Source organism: Budorcas taxicolor, chromosome 7, assembly GCF_023091745.1.
Source record: "Budorcas taxicolor isolate Tak-1 chromosome 7, Takin1.1, whole genome shotgun sequence".
NCBI lineage: Eukaryota > Metazoa > Chordata > Mammalia > Artiodactyla > Bovidae > Budorcas > Budorcas taxicolor.
Window position 1 is genome coordinate 30,573,828 of NC_068916.1, and position 18,339 is coordinate 30,592,166.

Genomic DNA, 18,339 nt, shown 5'->3' on the forward strand with positions numbered 1-18,339 from the left:
GGTTCAGAAAGATTAAAATGCAAAAAAATATGCAAATCTTAGAATTCACAATATACAGTCTCTACAAGTATAACTGCTGTGACAGAGAAGAAAAGGAGTCAGGAAAACATCTATCAGAGCTGGCTAAACTTGGAGTGGGAAAGATAGCTTCCTTGAGACAGTGACCTTGAATGTGAAGTAAGTTAGTACAACAGAGGACAGTGGGATCTGTAGCAAACCAAATAGGGCATGGCCAGTCTGATGATGCTTAAATTAGAATGTTACAAAACACTAAGTGAGCCATACAAAACAGTTCTGAAGACTATATGTAGTCCATGCGCTATCACTTTAAAGAGCTGGGGATTGATTATAAGAGTAATGGCAATCCAAAAAAGGGGTTAAAGCTAGGGTGTAAGGTTCAGTTCGGTTCAGTCGCTCAGTCATGTCCGACTCTTTACGACCCCATGAATCGCAGCACGCCAGGCCTCCCTGTCCATCACCATCTCCCGGAGTTCACTCAGACTCACATCCATCGAGTCAGTGATGCCATCCAGCCATCTCATCCTCTGTCATCCCCTTCTCCTCCTGCCCCCAATCTCTCCCAGCATCAGAGTCTTTTCCAATGAGTCAACTCTTTGCATGAGGTGTCCAAAGTACTGGAGCTTCAGCTTTAGCATCATTCCTTCCAAAGAAATCCCAGGGTTGATCTCCTTCAGAATGGACTGGTTGGATCTCCTTGCAGTCCAAGGGACCCTCAAGGGTCTTCTCCAACACCACAGTTCAAACACATCAATTCTTCGGTGCTCAGCCTTCTTCACAGTCCAACTCTCACATCCATACATGACCACAGGAAAAACCATAGCCTTGACTAGACGGACCTTAGTTGGCAAAGTAATGTCTCTGGTTTTGAATATGCTATCTAGGTTGGTCATAACTTTCCTTCCAAGGAGTAAGTGTCTTTTAATTTCATGGCTGCAGTCACCATCTGCAGTGATTTTGGAGCCCAAAAAATGAAGTCTGACACGGTTTCCACTGTTTTTCCATCTATTTCCCACAAGTGATGGGACCAGATGCCATGATCTTCGTTTTCTGAATGTTGAGCTTTAAGCCAACTTTTTCACTCTCCTCTTTCACTTTCATCAAGAGGCTTTTTAGTTCCTCTTCACTTTCTGCCATAAGGGTGGTGTCATCTGCATATCTGAGGTGATTGATATTTCTCCCGGCAGTCTTGATTCCAGCTTGTGCTTCTTCCAGTCCAGCATTTCTCATGATGTACTCTGCATAGAAGTTAAATAAGCAGGGTGACAATATACAGCCTTGATGTACTCCTTTTCCCATTTGGAACCAGTCTGTTGTTCCATGTCCAGTTCTAACTGTTGCTTCCTGACCTGCATATAGGTTTCTCAAGAGGCAGGTTAGGTGGTCTGGTATGCCCATCTCTTTCAGAATTTTCCACAGTTTATTGTGATCCACACAGTCAAAGGCTTTGGCATAGTCAATAAAGCAGAAATAGATGTTTTTCTGGAACTCTCTTGCTTTTTCCATGATCCAGCAGATGTTGGCAATTTGATTTCTGGTTCCTTTGCCTTTTCTAAAACCAGCTTGAACATCAGGGAGTTCACGGTTCATGTATTGCTGAAGTCTGGCTTGGAGAATTTTGAGCACTACTTTACTAGCATGTGAGATGAGTGCAATTGTGAGGTAGTTTGAGCATTCTTTGGCATTGCCTTTCTTTGGGATTGGAATGAAAACTGACCTCTTCCAGTCCTGTGGCCACTGCTGAGTTTTCCAAATTTGCTGGCATATTGAGTGCAGCACTTTCACAGAATCATCTTTCAGGATTTGAAACAGCTCAACTGGAATTCCATCACCTCCACTAGCTTTGTTCTTAGTGATGCTTTCTAAGGCCCACTTGACTTCACATTCCAAGATGTCTGGCTCTAGATTAGTGATCACATCATCATGATTATCTGGGTCGTGAAGATCTTTTTTGTACAGTTCTTCCGTGTATTCTTGCCACCTCTTCTTAATGTCTTCTGCTTCAGTTAGGTCCAGACCATTTCTGTCCTTTATCGAGCCCATCTCTGCATGAAATGTTCCCTTGGTATCTCTAATTTTCTTGAAGAGATCTCTAGTCTTTCCCATTCTGTTGTTTTCCTCTATTTCTTTGCACTGATTGCTGAAGAAGGCTTTCTTATCTCTTCTTGCTATTCTTTGGAACTCTGCATTTGGACGCTTATACCTTTCCTTTTCTCCTTTGCTTTTCGCCTCTCTTCTTTTCACAGCTATTTGTAAGGCCTCCCCAGACAGCCATTTTGCTAAGCGCAGGCGGCTGCGAGTCGGCTCACTAAGCGCGGCCGAGAGGAGCTACACCACGTCCGAGGTCAGGGGCAGCGGCCTAGAGTGCCAGGCTGCGATGGCACAGGAACGGCTGAGAGGAGCTACCCTGCATCCGAGGTCAGTGGCGGTAGCCAAGAGGAGCTACCCTGTGTCCGAGGTCAGTGGCAGCGGCCGGGAGGAGACACCCCGCGTCCGAGGTCAGGGGTGGCCAGGAGGAGACACCCCATGTCTGAAGTCAGGGGCGGCCAGGAGAAGCCACCTCGCGCCCGAGGCCAGGGCCCGCGGCCAGGAGGAGCAACCCAAGGAGTGGTGGCTGCGCAGGCACAGGAGGGCCTGGAGGAGGTCTCCCACGTTGAAGGTCAGGAACGGCGGCGGTAAGGAGATACCCCTCACCCAAGGTAAGGAACAGCGGCTGTGCTTTGCTGAAGCAGCCGTGAAGAGATACCCCACGCCAAGGTAAGAGAAACCCAAGTAAGATGGTAAGTGTTGCAAGAGGGCATCAGAGGGCAGACACACTGAAACCATACTCACAGAAAACTAGTCAATCTAATCACACTAGGACCACAGCCTTGTCTAACTAATGAAACCAAGCCATGCCTGCAGGCAACCCAAGACAGGTGTGGAGACATGGTGGAGAGGTCTGACAGAATGTGGTCCACTGGAGAAGGGAATGGCAAACCACTTCAGTATTCTTGCCTTGAGAACCCCATGAATAGTAGGAAAAGGCAAAATGATAGGATACTGAAAGAGGAACTCCCCAGGTCAGTAGGTGCCCAATATGCTACTGGAGATCAGTGGAGAACTAACTCCAGAAAGAATGAAGGGATGGAGCCAAAGAAAAAACAATACCCAGCTGTGGATGTGACTGGTGATAGAAGCAAGATCTGATGCTGTAAAGAGCAATATTGCATAGGAACCTGGAATGTCAGGTCCATGAATCAAGGCAAATTGGAAGTGGTCAAACAAGAGATGGCAAGGGTGAATGTTGACATTCTAGGAATCAGCGAACTAAAATGGACTGGAATGGGTGAATTTAACTCAGATGACCATTACATCTACTACTGCGGGCAGGAATCCCTCAGAAGAAATGGAGTAGCCATTATGGTCAACAAAGAGTCCGAAATGCAGTACTTGGATGCAATCTCAAAAACGACAGAATGGTCTCTGTTCGTCCCCAAGGCAAACCATTCAATATCACAATTATCCAAGTCTATGCCCCAACCAGTAACGCTGAAGAAACTGAAGTTAAACGGTTTTCTGAAGACCTACAAGATCTTTTAGAACTAACACCCAAAAAAGATGTCCTTTTCATTATAGGGGACTGGAATGCAAAAGTAGGAAGTCAAGAAACACCTGGAGTCACAGGCAAATTTGGCCTTGGAATGCGGAATGAAGCAGGGCAAAGACTAATAGAGTTTTGCCAAGAAAATGCACTGGTCATAGCAAACACCCTCTTCGAACAACACAAAAGAAGACTCTACACATGAACATCACCAGATGGTCAACACCAAAATCAGACTGATTATATTCTTTGCAGCCAAAGATGGAGAAGCTCTATACAGTCAACAAAAACAAGACCGGGAGCTGACTGTGGCTCAGATCATGAACTCCTTATTGCCAAATTCAGACTTAAATTGAAGAAAGTAGGGAAAACAGCTAGACCATTCAGGTATGACCTAAATCAAATCCCTTATGATTATAGAGTGGAAGTGAGAAACAGATTTAAGGGTCTAGATCTGATAGATGGAGTGCCTGATGAACTATGGAATGAGGTTCGTGACATTGTACAGGAGACAGGGATCAAGACCATCCCCATGGAAAAGGGTGTAAGGTGATTGGACTTCTACTTTAAATGCATCATCACCCTATATCATTAAATGAAAAAGTGAGATGCAGTACAAAAAATCTAATAGTAGTAGTGTTAGCTGCTCAGTCATGGCCACCTCTATGCGACCCTATAGTCTCTCTAGCCCTCCAGGGTCCTCTGTCCATGGAATTCTCCAGGCAAGAATACTGGAGTGGGTTGCCATTCCCTTCTCCAGGGGATCTTCCCGACCCAGGAGTTATACGCAGGTCTCCTGCACTGCAGGCAGATTCTTTTCCATCTGAGCTACCAGGAACAGAGAGGCAGAGAAAAAGAGGGAGAATGTGCACAAAGGAGAGAATGGGCAAAAAAATACATCTGAAAGGACACCTTAGAATGTGTCAACTCACTCCCTTTGGAAGAAGAATTATATGTCCATATTATGTTCTGAATTCTGATCAACGGAACCAAAAGTTAGTTAAACACTAACTTTTAACCAAATAAGTGATTAAACTGAAACAATAAAATCAACGAGACTTCACTTTGGCTGCTGTGATACTAAAAAGGAAAATGCAGATGTCTAGGCCAAAGCTGACTGTGAGGCTGATCGGGAGGTGGCAGCAGAAATGGAAAGAAAAGCATTTAAGAATATGCAATCAACAGGGATTTATGAATGACTAGACAGATGGGCTGAGAAAGAACAAGGTGTCAAGGTTTCTAGAAAGAACAGCTGAGTGAATGGGAGTGAGAGGTACTGAATTGGGAGAGAGACAGCTTGGGGGACAGAGTAGGATGGTTTCAGTTCAATGTGTTGAGTTTGAGACATCTGTGAGACAGGCAAGTGCAGCTGGGAATTCAACAGGTGGACAGGAGCCTGGGTCTCTGGTGAGAGGAGTGAGCTGGCAATATAAATCTGGTAGCCCCTGTCTGAATTCGCGTCCCCTGGGAAACAGTCTGAAATGGAGATCTGCTGTTTTGTGTACAAGAGGTTTACTGCAGAACGAGGAGAGAGGATGGTGTCAAGAGCAATTAAAAGCACTTAACTAAGCACTTAATTAACCTTTCGAGTCATCTGGCTTTGGAATAAAGGGCTGCTGCTGCTGCTAAGTCGCGTCAGTCGTGTCTGACTCTATGCGACCCCATAGACGGCAGCCCATCAGGCTCCTCTGTCCCTGGGATTCTCCAGGCAAGAACACTGGAGTGGGTTGCCATTTCCTTCTCCAATGCATGAAAGTGAAAAGTGAAAGTGAAGTCACTCAGTCATGTCCGACTCTTAGCGACCTCATGGACTATAGCCTACCAGGCTCCTCCATCCACGGGATTCTCCAGGCAAAAGTACTGGAATGGGGTGCCATTGCTTTCTCTGTGGAATAAGGGGAGTAGTCCTTAATACCCACCCACACTGACTAGTCCCTGGACACAGGCTTCATGGGGAGGGAACATGACCAAGGGTAAGACCCCTGGTAGCTCAGACGGTAAAGCGTCTGCCTACAATGCAGGAGACCTGGGTTCAATCCCTGGGTCGGGAAGATCCCCTGGAGAAGGCAATGGCAACCCACTCCAGTATTCTTGCCTGGAAAATCCCATAGACTGAGTAGCCTGGTAGGCTACAGTCCATGGGGTTGCAAGGAGTCGGACACGACTGAGCGACTTCACTTCACTTCACTTCAAAGTGGCTCTGTAGGCTGAAGACAATTCAGCTGTCAGCCCTCTACACCCTCAGAAAGTGGAGAGATGCGGGCCTCAATCCTAAAGCAAGGCTCCCAAGGTGCCAAGCACTGAGGCATCCAAGAGGTCAAATCTCTCATGACAGCGTGCTCCTCTGTGTCTTTTGCCACTTCCTTCAGTGGAGGTGTTTTCAGTGGCCACTGCCTTCTGTTGGGAGTCCTGAGCAGATACCTCTGGGGTGGAACTCTTCTCTGCTTGTTTTAGGACCCTCCATGTTCCTCCAGTTCTGGGCCAAGTTTTATATCAGCTTCTTGGCTTTGCGTTTCCACAACTGGCAGGTGATGCAAAACCCAACCCCATACCCTCCCATAGCTGGGGCCGGTTTTGGAATGCAACATACTGCTTTCATCAATGGCCTCAAATGGAGAGTTTCTTAGACTATTGGCCTGAGGGTAGCACTTTCTATTCCCCATTCAGGGACAAACAGTGACTTCTGGTTCCTGGATTTATGGGAGGGGTCCAATCCCAGCTGCCCATTGTGCACAAGGGCCTGGAACTGGACTCCTCCCAACTGCATTAACACCGAGCCTACCGGCCTGGTGGCTCAGACAGTAGAGAATCTGCTTGCAATGCAAGAGACATAGGTTTGATCCCTGGGTCGGGAAGATCCCCTAGAGAATGGAATGGCTACCCACTCCAGTATTCTTGCCTGGGAGAATTCCATGGACAGAGGAGCCTGGCGGGCTACAGTCCATGGGGTCACAAAGAGTCAGCCAGAACTGACTGACTATCACTGACACCACTGAGGCCGGCTCCCTGCTATGGCCATGTCACAAGGCACCCGCATTAGGTTCCATAGTGTAGTTTTTGCTTATGTGCCTTCTCCTACACCGAGCCCTTTGAGGACAGGGTCTGAGGTTTTGTACCCCATCATGATGCTCCCCGTAGGGTCTTGCAGACAGACGTTCTTGTTGGACTGAACTATACCATCATCTCAATGTTCACAGACAGAAGGCCTGATGGAGCCTTCTCTACCCGGGGCCTAGTTCCACGTTGTTGGTGGGATGGTGGGGCCAGGGCACCACGCAGAGGTGCCCATCTTTATTTTCTGCTCTTTAAAATCAAAACAAAAAGGCAGGCCTCTCTCAGACAGAGTTTAGTCCGGTGTAACAACCTCTGTGTTGCCATCAAGTTTCACATTCCACCACCTCAGCTTCATATGCCAAGACAGAAAAAGCAGCAGGAAGACTTGTTAAACATTTATTCCCAGGTTTTTTTTTTAATTTCCTCTGAAATGAATATGAATACACTATGGTCTTTACACTCTGCAGGAGCTAATCCCCCACTGGAAGCTTTGGGGAACCTCATTCCTCCTTGCGGATACAATCTGTCGACACAGGCGTTCCTTCAGGCTCTTCTGAAAGGCCCACAGTGGACGTAGCCGTGCTCTCTTTGCAGCTCTATTACATTTAGAACTATGGGTTTTTTCTTTTTTCTTTCTTAAAGAAAATAACATAGGAATTGCTTCCAGAGCCCAAATGCCTGTGTGAAACGCTGCCCTCTCTTTGAGGCCAGGCGGCTTTCAATGGCTTGTCCGGGCAGGGAGCGTGTCCCACTGCTTCGTGGCTGCTGCCAGAGGGGCCAGTGCCTGAAGCCTGAACCCACCCCACACGCTCAATAGGAAATGTGTACTTTCACCACTGAAAGAACCATGGGGAAGAAAGTGGTATTTTTATAAATGAAAGTGCTTAATAAGTATTATTCACTAAGCAAAATCATATTTTCCTTGAATGTCTTGGATCATGTAACAATTTCATTAACAACAACAACAAAAAATCTGGCTGAACTTTGTATCCATTGCTTCTAATAATGGCAGTAAAATTCTCAATATGTATCCAGTGAGCATGTATTGTTTACTGTGTGCACAGCACTATAAGGAAGCTCTATGGAGGCATTTTGTCAAATAAGTCTTTGATCTCAAGAAGCTTCTTTTTAAGGTACCTAATTTATTTTGTGGCTAGCTTGGTAGAATAAAAATTGTCTTCAAATTGCTAATCCTGGTGAGATGATTTAAATTACTCAGGGCTGTGAAAGGCTATCTGTTAAATTATCTGTCCATGCCCTTTCACACATTTGCTCTTTTAAATCACACCGAGTATTTTCTCGGTACAGAAAAAAGAGCCCTCATTATAAAGCCTCCCTAGGTACCTCTGTGAATCATATGGAATGAGAATCCATCTTCCAGTTAGAGTCAAAGCCGTATATCTACCCCCACACCATCCGATGACGCTTTCTGCTGGTTTCTTGGGTGGCCAATCCCATGATAGATATACGACTCTGAGACAGGAACTGAAATAAAATTCCTATAATACCCTTAGGGGGATGGGGGATTGTCACTGTTGAGCATTTTAGTCAATGACTTAATTCTCTTTCAACTTCCTACTTAGAGCTCTGAACTCAACCGAAAAGAGCTACACAGTTTGCCTACTGAATCCATAACACTTCAAGGTGCTGAAGTTTTGCGAATTTCCTTCCAAGGATTTCAGGTGCTAAATGATACATAACATGTGCCCTGGTAGAGTTGATTCAATAATCAGCAACCTCAAGAATGCTCCACAGAGGCTGAACTATGGGAGAAAGAAGGTTTGAGAAGCAACGCCCCTGGGGCTGCCACCAGGCGCATTTTGGATGGCACTAGCACACAACCTGGAGACCAGCTGCTACACTCCCAGACGCCACAGTCAGGTGGCTGCGAATGGCACACAAAACCCAAATCGCCCAGCCCAGCCCCGAAATCCCTCTCATCCTTGTAACAGCATCACAAGGCAGAAGCAATGCTGCAGACGCGAGACTCCCACCCCAGAGATCCATGTCAAAGGGAAGAAAAGCATTCCCTGAGCAGTCACTTCACGCTTCCCATGTCTGACTCGTAATCCAGTTAAGTGGCCATCCCATCCATCCAGCTCTTCAGACCAAAGCCCTGGAGTTACCCTTGACTCCTTTCTCTTATTCGGCATCCAGCGTGTTAGCAAATGCTGTTGACTTTACCTTCAAAATGTATCCAGAATCCAAGCACTTCTCACCACCTCCACCACTTTTACCCTGGTCCAAACCACTATTATCCCTCCTCCCCGGATTCCAGCAAGAGCCTCTAACTGGATCCTGCTCCATCCTCACCCTCACGGTCAGATCTCCACTCAGTGGCCAGAGTAAACCTGCAACAACTTCAGTCAGATCATGTCACTCTTCTGCTTGAAACTCTACAATACCCCACTTGTCCAATGCAAACAGAGTAAAATCCAGAGTCTCGGCAGTGACCTTCTGGACCTTATAAGATTCTTGTCCCCAAATCTAAGTTAACTCTCCCCAACCCACTCTCTCCAACTGACACCCCTATGCTAACTGTTGTGATGCCCTTCCTACAGGCCAGTAGCATCTCCATCTTGAGCCTTTATGCTTGGAGTCCAACTGCCTGCAACACTCTGCTCCCAAAGAACATGTGGCTTGCTCTTTCACTTCCTTAAGTCTTTGCCCAAAGGCCACCTTCCTCGTAGGGCTCACACTGGTCATCTCTAAACCCGCAACTCCCAATTCCTAGCACTCCTCACCCCTTCTCTACTTTGTTATCTCTATGACACTTATCATCACACGACAAACTTACTTACTTATTTATTGGTTGATAATCTGTCTCCCACCATTAGACTATATGCTCCATGAGGGCAGGAATTCCTGTACGTCTTGTTCACTGCTGTATTTACAGTATGCAGCAATGACACTGGTCCTTAGTATGTATTCAACAACTATCTAACGAATGAATGGGTTTTTGGACTATGTGCTATGTACTTTAGAACTCTAGACTTCGATGTGTTTACTTCCAGACATTCCTTGACACGCACACCAGAATATCTTCAGAGTCTGTAGTAGGCTGTACTAAAGAAGGAAATAGAAGGCCTTATAGGTTTTATGGAATCTTTCTGGATCAGATTCCATCTTTTAGAAGGTGAAGCTACACTGAGGTTCTAATCAGAGGAGCTGATTAACAGTGCTTTTCCATGTGTGTACCTACATTCAGTCTTGGGAGAGCTGGGCATGGAGCCATACTGGGAAGACAGAGCATATTGGCCACCATGGCCATTTCTGCTTCTAACACCAACCACACACTCATGTCCAACATGGAGATTTTCCCCTATGAAAACAGACACTCCCTCAAATAAGAGCATTACTGCAGAAAAAAAACTTTCCAATGGAAACTTGGTAAGTAAGAGGAATGTACTTATATGTCCAAAGATTCATTTTTTTTATTTGAGATTGGTTTGGGGTTAGGGTAAAGTAGAAAAGGAAAGTTGAGCATAATATGCTTTTTGAGGATTCTATTTTTTTTTTTTTACAAAGATAACATGGAAAAGAAATATTTGATCATCAGCATTTTGATCAGTAATATTATAAACATTTTTTTTCAGTTCATATATGTATGAGAGAAAGTGAGTAGAGAAGGAAAAATTAAAATAACACTTTTTTCCCAAAATTAAGTTTCTTATATAAATCTGTTCTCTCTGCTTCTTTTTCTACTATATAATCCAAATTTATCAGTTCACAGATCAGTCAGTTGGATGACAAGAAAAAAATTGCATCATTCAAACCAGTGTTTCTCACTGAAGCACATCAGAATCATCTAAATCTATTCCAAATACTAGAAATCACCTTATAATATTTTCCCCAAAATTGATAAAAACAAATATATAAAGTTTATATGAAAACTACTGCAAAGGTTTGCATTATTTTTTCAAACATAATGATAGTAACAGTAATAAAGATAGAAGAAAATTACATGGTTCATTTTAGACTAAGATGTTTAGAGACAAATTCCTCAATCATATGTCTATGGTTTTTACTCCCACTTATTCCAACAACTACTTAAGAGGAAGCAAAGCCAATTGACTGGAGGGGTGTTGTTCCTGATTAAAGAAAGTGTTGTCTCCTTACTTCGTTTTTCCAGCAGTGTGACTCCAGCAAGACTGTGCAATCCTTCAGAGCAGAAGTTATAACTTATGCTGCTCTTGGAACCAGACACATAGTTGGTACTCAGTAGATACCAGCTGCCTTAACACTGCTGCTGGCAATGATTTAAACTAGGACAAAGGTTTTGAAATCATAAATGGGTGAAAAAACATTGGACTGTACAGGTCAAGACGTCCTGGGAGAAAGCACAGGATATACAAGGAAAAATAAAATGATGGAACAGACTTGTGCACATTTGTGTTACACAGCAGAGTGAACCACATTTCAGGAGTTTCAAACAACACTCTTATTTTAAAAGTTAGCTTTGAAATAGGTATTTGGAAATGTGAATTCAGAGCTAAAATAAATTCTTACAGTTTTCATCCTGGGCAATGCATTGTAAAGGGATCCCAAAGAAAGACGTATAGCTGTCATTGTACCACACGAGAAGCTCGGTACCCCTGGGAATATCTATACAGGCTCGGTAGAATATATTCGACCTATTCAAAACAAAAGAAAACCCAGCTTAGTAATCGGTAGGACTCACATGCTCCATCCACATTTTTATTGCCCCCAAAAAGTTCTGCCCAGTTTCCCACCTAAACAATTTCTGTTTGTAATAAAATCTGCACCCACCTTATCGTTCCCAGCAACCAATTAGAGCCTGTAACCCAGTACGATAAATAGCTCACAGTTTATTTCCACAGTGTCCCTCCATGGAACATCCTGGCTGAAGAGACAGATATTTGGCCCCGGAGAGAGTAGAAAGGAAGAGTTCATTTAAAGAAAAAATTTCATCTCACACTAATGAGAAACTTCTCTTTCTTGGTAAACTGCAGACTCTGGTACGTCGACCCCACATACAAATTAACACCATTGATTTCTTATTTGAAGGAAAAGTGTTAGGTGTATTCTTACAACTTGGCATGGGAGTTCTCAGATTTGTAATAAAATTAAGCAGCTTTGTAATATAAGGGCTAAGAGAAATAAAAATCTTCCCCATAGCTTTTTTCCCTCTAAAACTTGATACAGGAGAAGAGGAAAAATAACCCTCTTATGTGAAGTGGATGGAAATTCAATAAATACAAGAGGGGCACTTTACTCTGGCTGAAAGATTACACTATGAAATGACAGAGTGAAGGTACCAAGAACTAAACAGCCGTGGCACAGTAAATAAAAATCTACAGATTTAAAAAAAAAAAAAAAGAGAGGAGCCTGTGATCGGTTTTCTCAGTGAAGAATTGCTACAAACATTAGCCTCAAGTTGAAGATAAAAGTGTTCAGGGTTGGTGAACCTTAAATTTAGCCTTTCTGTAAGGAACTGGCCATAGCAGGGCAATCTGTTCCTTGTACAACACTGTAGACATAAGGCGAATCCTTCACCACATTTTTCATGGTGGTGAGATATGCACTTGTCAACATATTTTGTCACCACAAAGTGGCTCTTGGCAATAGGATCATAAAGATCAATAAAAAAGTGCAGATTCTCAATATTTTACTTGCAGCTGCAAAAATTTCATTTATCTTGTTATTTTCCTTACTTGCTGCCATTCTGTCTCATGAGGGCACTGCTAGCTAAGCAGAATGTTTTTCCCCAACATTCTATGAATATCTGACAAAAACTCTAGCCAGTTGTCCAGACCTCACTCCCCTTCCTCCCTCCGCATCTCTAAGAGCTGTGCATTTTATTAATTCTTTCCACTGCTACATAAAAAAATCAAAATTGGAGCTGGGATATAAATCACTGGCATCTCCTAACTTGAGAAAAATTGAGTCGACTTTGTACTTCACCCTTGTAACATTTCATCTCTCGGTTTGGCTTCCCTTAATATAAACACAGCGCCGGCAAATGAATGTGCTAAAACCAAATGACACACTTTGCCGCTGAAAGAGCAGAACTGTTTTCGAGCGATGGGTGGTCTTTTGAGGCACAGAGTAGGCCAAAAGGGGAAAAAGAAAAGTGTAAGCGTACACCGTTCCTTACAAGCGGGCAGAGCTTCCAAAACTCGCAGAAATCTCTGCATGTTGAAGCACATCAAAGGGATTTTTCCCTTTTCAGATAATATTTCCTTTGCTGACATGTATTTAGTATTGTGGTTGGATGACTCATAAAGATAGCTTCATGGCGTCCCAACGCAGCTGAAGCGGAACACATGCCAACAAACATTATTGTCAGCCTCAAAATAAAAACAAAACGTTCAGCTAAGGGTCAATCAATCAAGGGCGCTTTGAAGAAAATTCCATTTAGATATTACAAATCATAACAGAATGAATCTAAACCAGCTGACTTTTTGTGAAGAGGACATTCATGTACAATAAAAATTAGGCTGGCTCTTCAGGGTCCAACTTTTCTATTTTCTTACTCTTGGACGTGGTCACTGGTGATGGATGCCAGTTTTTAAATTGTGTTTTTGTAGTTCATTTTATAAAGATCTGAGGTAATCGAAAACAGATCGGCAGAGAGAATTCAGTGTGGAAGCACCATAAGGAAGGGGCGCAATAAAACCCACTTAATATTGACAGAAAGGTAACGACTTTCTCATGCCCACCTTTCTTGCAGGGGTTTCTTATTTTCCCAAAGTCAGAACTCTTCTCAAGAGCTCCCAGGGTGCCCGTGACGGAACCAGCCAAACTATCTCTTGCCGAGTAGACAAACACAATCTTTACTACTTTACTAGCTCCGAGTTTTATAAAAACTTCACAACAGAGATGCAGCTGCAGGGAAGGTGGGTGAAGCCCATATACAGACTGTAACCAGATACCATCGTGTGCAAGTTCATATAAACCCTTATGTAATGAAAGATAACTGCCTAGGAAACCAAGGCAGTGAGTCACATGCTGTCCAAATATGTTCCCTTTGAATTTGGAGGCCTTCGGAGAGCAAGCCAAATTTGTGCAGCCTTTAACCTATAAGGGGAATAAAGTTTGCTTCTTTTTTTTAAGGCTTCATTTTTAAAAATTAAAAAGAAAAGAAAAGAAAAGAAATTGTCATCGGCAGGACTCCAAGTTGCCGAGCAAGGCTCCTGCTTTGATGTGTCTGTGGTGCCTGATAAAGTTAAACAGTTGCTTCTGATTCTAAAGGGAACGTGGCTGTTTATAACTGAGGTCATATATTTACATGGCACATGTTTTCGAGGGATTTTGAGAAAAGAAGGCTTCGTAGCAGGGCTTTTTTCCTATGGGATCTGTGTTTGCCTTTGGGTTGCCACTCTAGCCTTTAATACTTGATGGAAATGCTTGACCAACAGGTGCATCAGGCAGGTGTGGCTTTGGATCTGGGATCCCACTGGCTTTTCTTCTCCTCCCCCACTCTAGGCCTCCCTATGAGACTCTGGGAAATAGGGGAGGCTCCACCTCATCTCCATTCACCTTCGGGATTTGCCAAAATATCTCAAGGGACTGGTGCCTTTTCTGTGCGCTGGAACCACCCCATCCCCTGAAACATACTCTGAATGGCCGCAGGACCAGAAATGCTTTGGCATCTTTCAAGGGATCAGGAGAGGTTACTACGACTTAGTCAAGGCTGCTGAGCACAATGGTTTTAGGAAAGCAGCCTGGGGAGGGTTGAGACTTCTTGATTTCCCACGCCTTTGTGCAACTCAAACTGTTCCCTCTGAGAGACAGCCAGACCGAAGATGACTGAAGGCAAGTGACCTGGGCTGAATCTGTGAACTCCTGTTTGTGTGTGGACACATCTGCTGGGGAGGAAATCACTGCAAGTCAGTGAGTTCGCTGGGCTCACTCAGGCCATGGTGAACATTCACATGATGATGTGGAAGTAACTTTATCATGTGCAGTGAGTGAAAAAGGCCTTCTCCTAGCATCCTTATTTCTGAATTCTCAAGAAATGACTGTTACAAGAACTAGAGAGATATCACAAAACTAGCAGAAAAAAAAAAAAAAAGAAATTCCTGCCAGCCCTTGCAGAGTTCGTCAGGACTCTGCAGGATTTTTTCAAAACTAGCAGCAAGCCTGAATTTATATATGCAAGGCAAAGGGCTTCGGCTTTGTAAGTGGTAAATCAAGGTATACTTTACCTGTACTGAACTACTGTTAGATTCTGTTCTCCGCAGTGCCTTGCACATCGGATATACCTCATCCAGCTCGACTTACTAGGTTCCCCACCATCAATAAAGTGCTGTAGTGTCCCATCTTGGTCATATATCTAGAGAAGAGGTCAGAAGGTCAAGTAGTTAGAACGAATCATCAGCAATCATTTTCCCTGCTTCCCTTGGTGTCTTTATGTGTTGGCTGCAGCAATTTATTGCCCATAGGTTTGCTAGTGCTCAGGAATGCTTGTGGAAACTCAACTAGAATAACAGGAGAAAAACATTTTCTGGTGATGCAAGTCAATCACGTTTTTCTTATCAAGCCAATCTTCCCTTTATTAAACATATTTGTGGCATCTCAAGGATGTGAGTGACCATGTTTCCCAAAGAATATTTAACCTCTTTTTGACAGGCTACCCTTTAGTAATGAGCTGCTGGATAAACAAAGCAAGCTGAGAGGCGAGGCCACGCTGACATGGCTGGAACATCCGCATGAGAGGCCCTCGTCTCAAACACGTAACTGGTTGAAGGCATCTGGGAGGCAGGGACTGTCGGCTCAACAAGCCGGGTGACACCTAGCAGGGGTTGGCGCATTATAGAGCTGTTTCAGATTGATAAAATTAGACTCTGATTTGGATTGAAAGAAATGGACTCTCACCTCGCAGAAGATGTAGGACTTCAGCTGTCAGGACCTGAAACTATTAGGAGAGGAGTCATCAAAAAAGAGGGACCCTCGCAAAGGGAAAGAAAAAAATAATAAAAGTTTCCTATGGATTTAAAATGTCTTAACTGAGGTCAGTCTAATCACTATTGCCTTAGGTCACCTCAAGCAGATTTTCTTTCAGGATCACATCCAAGGTAATGGAATCCCAGGCAATGAGCATGGGACCAAAAACCTTCTGCTAAACAACTGGCCAGCCCAGGATGTTGAAATCAGGGCTAACAGCAGAGACAGTCGGCCTCCACTTCCAGAAACCAGGCCAGCCCTGGGCACCTTGGAGGCTGGGGTATCTGGAAGGGTGGGGTGGGGAGTTACATATGGGCAGCAATTCTGGAAGACCATCCTCAGTCCTAGGGGCAGCCAGGAAGCAAGGGGCACAGTTCTCAGAAGGACCATGGCAAAACTGGGCCTTTTAAAGAAAAATCAGCAGTAAGATTGTGTTCCGCAGAGCATTCTGAGAAATTCTGTCTCTTATTCTTGCTAATCAGCCTGTCCACTTTTCTCTTCCAAACAGACACAGAGAACAAGTCTCCTGGAGCGCCTCACTGGTTACATTTTAGCCCTAAAATTAGTAAGGTCATTCATATTAATTTAGCTCAGCATTTCTATTCTGGGGGCCAAAGGACTTAGTGATGACGGTTCTTTTTGTCATCGTCAGTCATTTTAAAACAGTTGATTTTTTTTTTTTGGCTTTTCTTGAACTCATTTGTCTTCACCTCCAATCTTTCCACTAACCCCCACAAATAAAAGAAGAGATGCCAACCTAATCAATATAATGGTTGGAGAAGCTATGACTGGGTAGCAGGCTAGAATGATTATAGTTGATAATCAATGTAGCCTGAGAACAATGAAGAGAGCCCTAGATTACATTTAAGATTCATGACTTTAAACTCCTAGTTTGGGGATGATAGCAGGAAATGGGAGCATTTAATGTGGTAGATACATCTGCTCTGTAAGCAACCTGATGATAGATGTCATATTTAGGTAAGATTATTACACGGTACTTATTTTGTTGCTCTTATTTTTGTTTTAGGAAACTGGTTCAAAAGCTCAAAGTCTCAACCTTGAGTCTGCTGTCAACAGCCCATATGACACTGTACAAAGCCATCACTTCTTTGAATACCACTATCTATCTATAATGGAGCCCAAAATGTTGAGGACCTAGCCCTCTGCCCTGTCCTTCTCCCACGAACACATCTTCCATGACAGCTGCTGGTGAAAACACTTAGGAAGCACTTGGAGAAGTGCAGTTCTCCTTCATGCTTCCAGCCAATGTCCTCAACAGCAAGTTAAACTCTCTAACGTTTACACATCATGGGTGACGCCGAGTGTTAGCTCATCTGAACACCAGACATTAGCCTGTCAGTCTCCAAAATGAGTATAAAAAAGTGTTTTCTCCCACACTGTTTCAGCAATAACCTCCTTAAACTAAGTATATTGTGATTACAGGAATCCTACAATTCTTGCCTGCCTGGTGAAAATGCTACTTGCTTTGAGGAAAAGTAGATGGCTATTTGTCAGGCTTCCCCAAAGTATCACACACTGAGCACACAGCATGAAGCTGAGCCTCCCTTGCTTCAGCCTGATACCGGTATTACACTGTTTCACATGAAACTTGACAAAAATCCCACTTACCAAGTTAGATCCTGTAAGTGTGCACCCCATCAGAAATGAGGAAACTCATTCAGGCTTGACACTGTTCTTTCCCTTAGCACCCAGAGCCCAGCCATCACCAAATCCAGCTGAATTTGCCTCCTAAAACTTTTTCACACGCACCCATCTCTCCCTCTCCACCACCACCATCCTACCTGAACCAGCTTCCTCTCTCGCCTGAAGGACTACAAAAGTCCCTTGATAGATTTCCCTGCTGCTTCTTCAGGCCCTTCCAACCTAGTCTCTCAAGTATAGCCAGAGGGATCTTTCAAAATCCAAATCTAATTATTTGCTTTTATCCCCCCTGCCAAAGTAAGAGTTTCATAAATGCCATAAAATGTCAAGTCATAACAACATACATTCTCAGCATGTGAGATTTCCTCAATGGGATCCATCATGCTAATATGGGCAGCACCTCAAGCCGAAGTTATTTAGGGAGGCTGGCCAAAAACACGGACCTTTGCATTTGGCTCAAGGCCATCTTGGGGCCCTTTCTAGCTTGTGTTGTTAAACATTTAAACTGTGTTTCTTGAAAAAGAAACAAGGGCTCAGAAGTCAGTGATGCCTATTTCTGTTCATTTTCCTAATAAAAGTAGAATAAAACTGGAAAAACCACGACATCCACATGTAAGCGCTAAAGAGGAACTTTTCAAAAAAGTTCTGTGTCCCAGTTTGAGTGTTGTTATTAATCTCCATCATTAGCTCAACTTTGTTTTCATTTCAGAGTTCAGTAAAAGAATTTTTTTAAAAAGAGGGCGATAAAATTCCACATGCATCGGAACTATACAAGGACACTGTCCCTGTACCCAGACGGGCTGACATTCGTCCTTCTGGGAGACAAGCAACCACAAGTGGGGAAATGCTTCAGCAGATTTCAGTCTAGAGCCGCTGCAACAATTTCAAGGTCGAGAAGTTGTTCTTGGAGGCTGCACCAACATCTACATTTGTGTGACACTAAAATGTAACTGTAAGATAGATACCTAACAGGTCTAAAAATGTTAAGGAATTTGAGGAGATTTATTAATGCCCAAGACCAAGAGTTATTTTGTTTTCATTACCTTTCAAAAGATTTAAAATAAGAAGAAAAATATCAAAAATCTTACACAGTGTTTAGATAATCTCCTCAG

At 43.7% G+C, this 18,339-nt stretch overlaps 1 protein-coding gene across 1 annotated transcript in view; it reads right to left on the minus strand.

Annotated features, from left to right (window-relative positions):
* PRDM6 (PR/SET domain 6) overlaps nucleotides 1–18,339 on the minus strand; it is a 109,374-nt gene that overhangs the window by 20,873 nt on the left and 70,162 nt on the right. Inside the window, exons 3-4 of the mRNA XM_052644221.1 lie at nucleotides 14,827–14,954; nucleotides 11,165–11,289 (exon numbers count right to left, since the gene is read on the minus strand). Of these exons, the coding sequence (XP_052500181.1) occupies nucleotides 11,165–11,289; nucleotides 14,827–14,954 (253 nt within the window). The remainder of the gene's footprint in view (nucleotides 1–11,164; nucleotides 11,290–14,826; nucleotides 14,955–18,339) is intronic.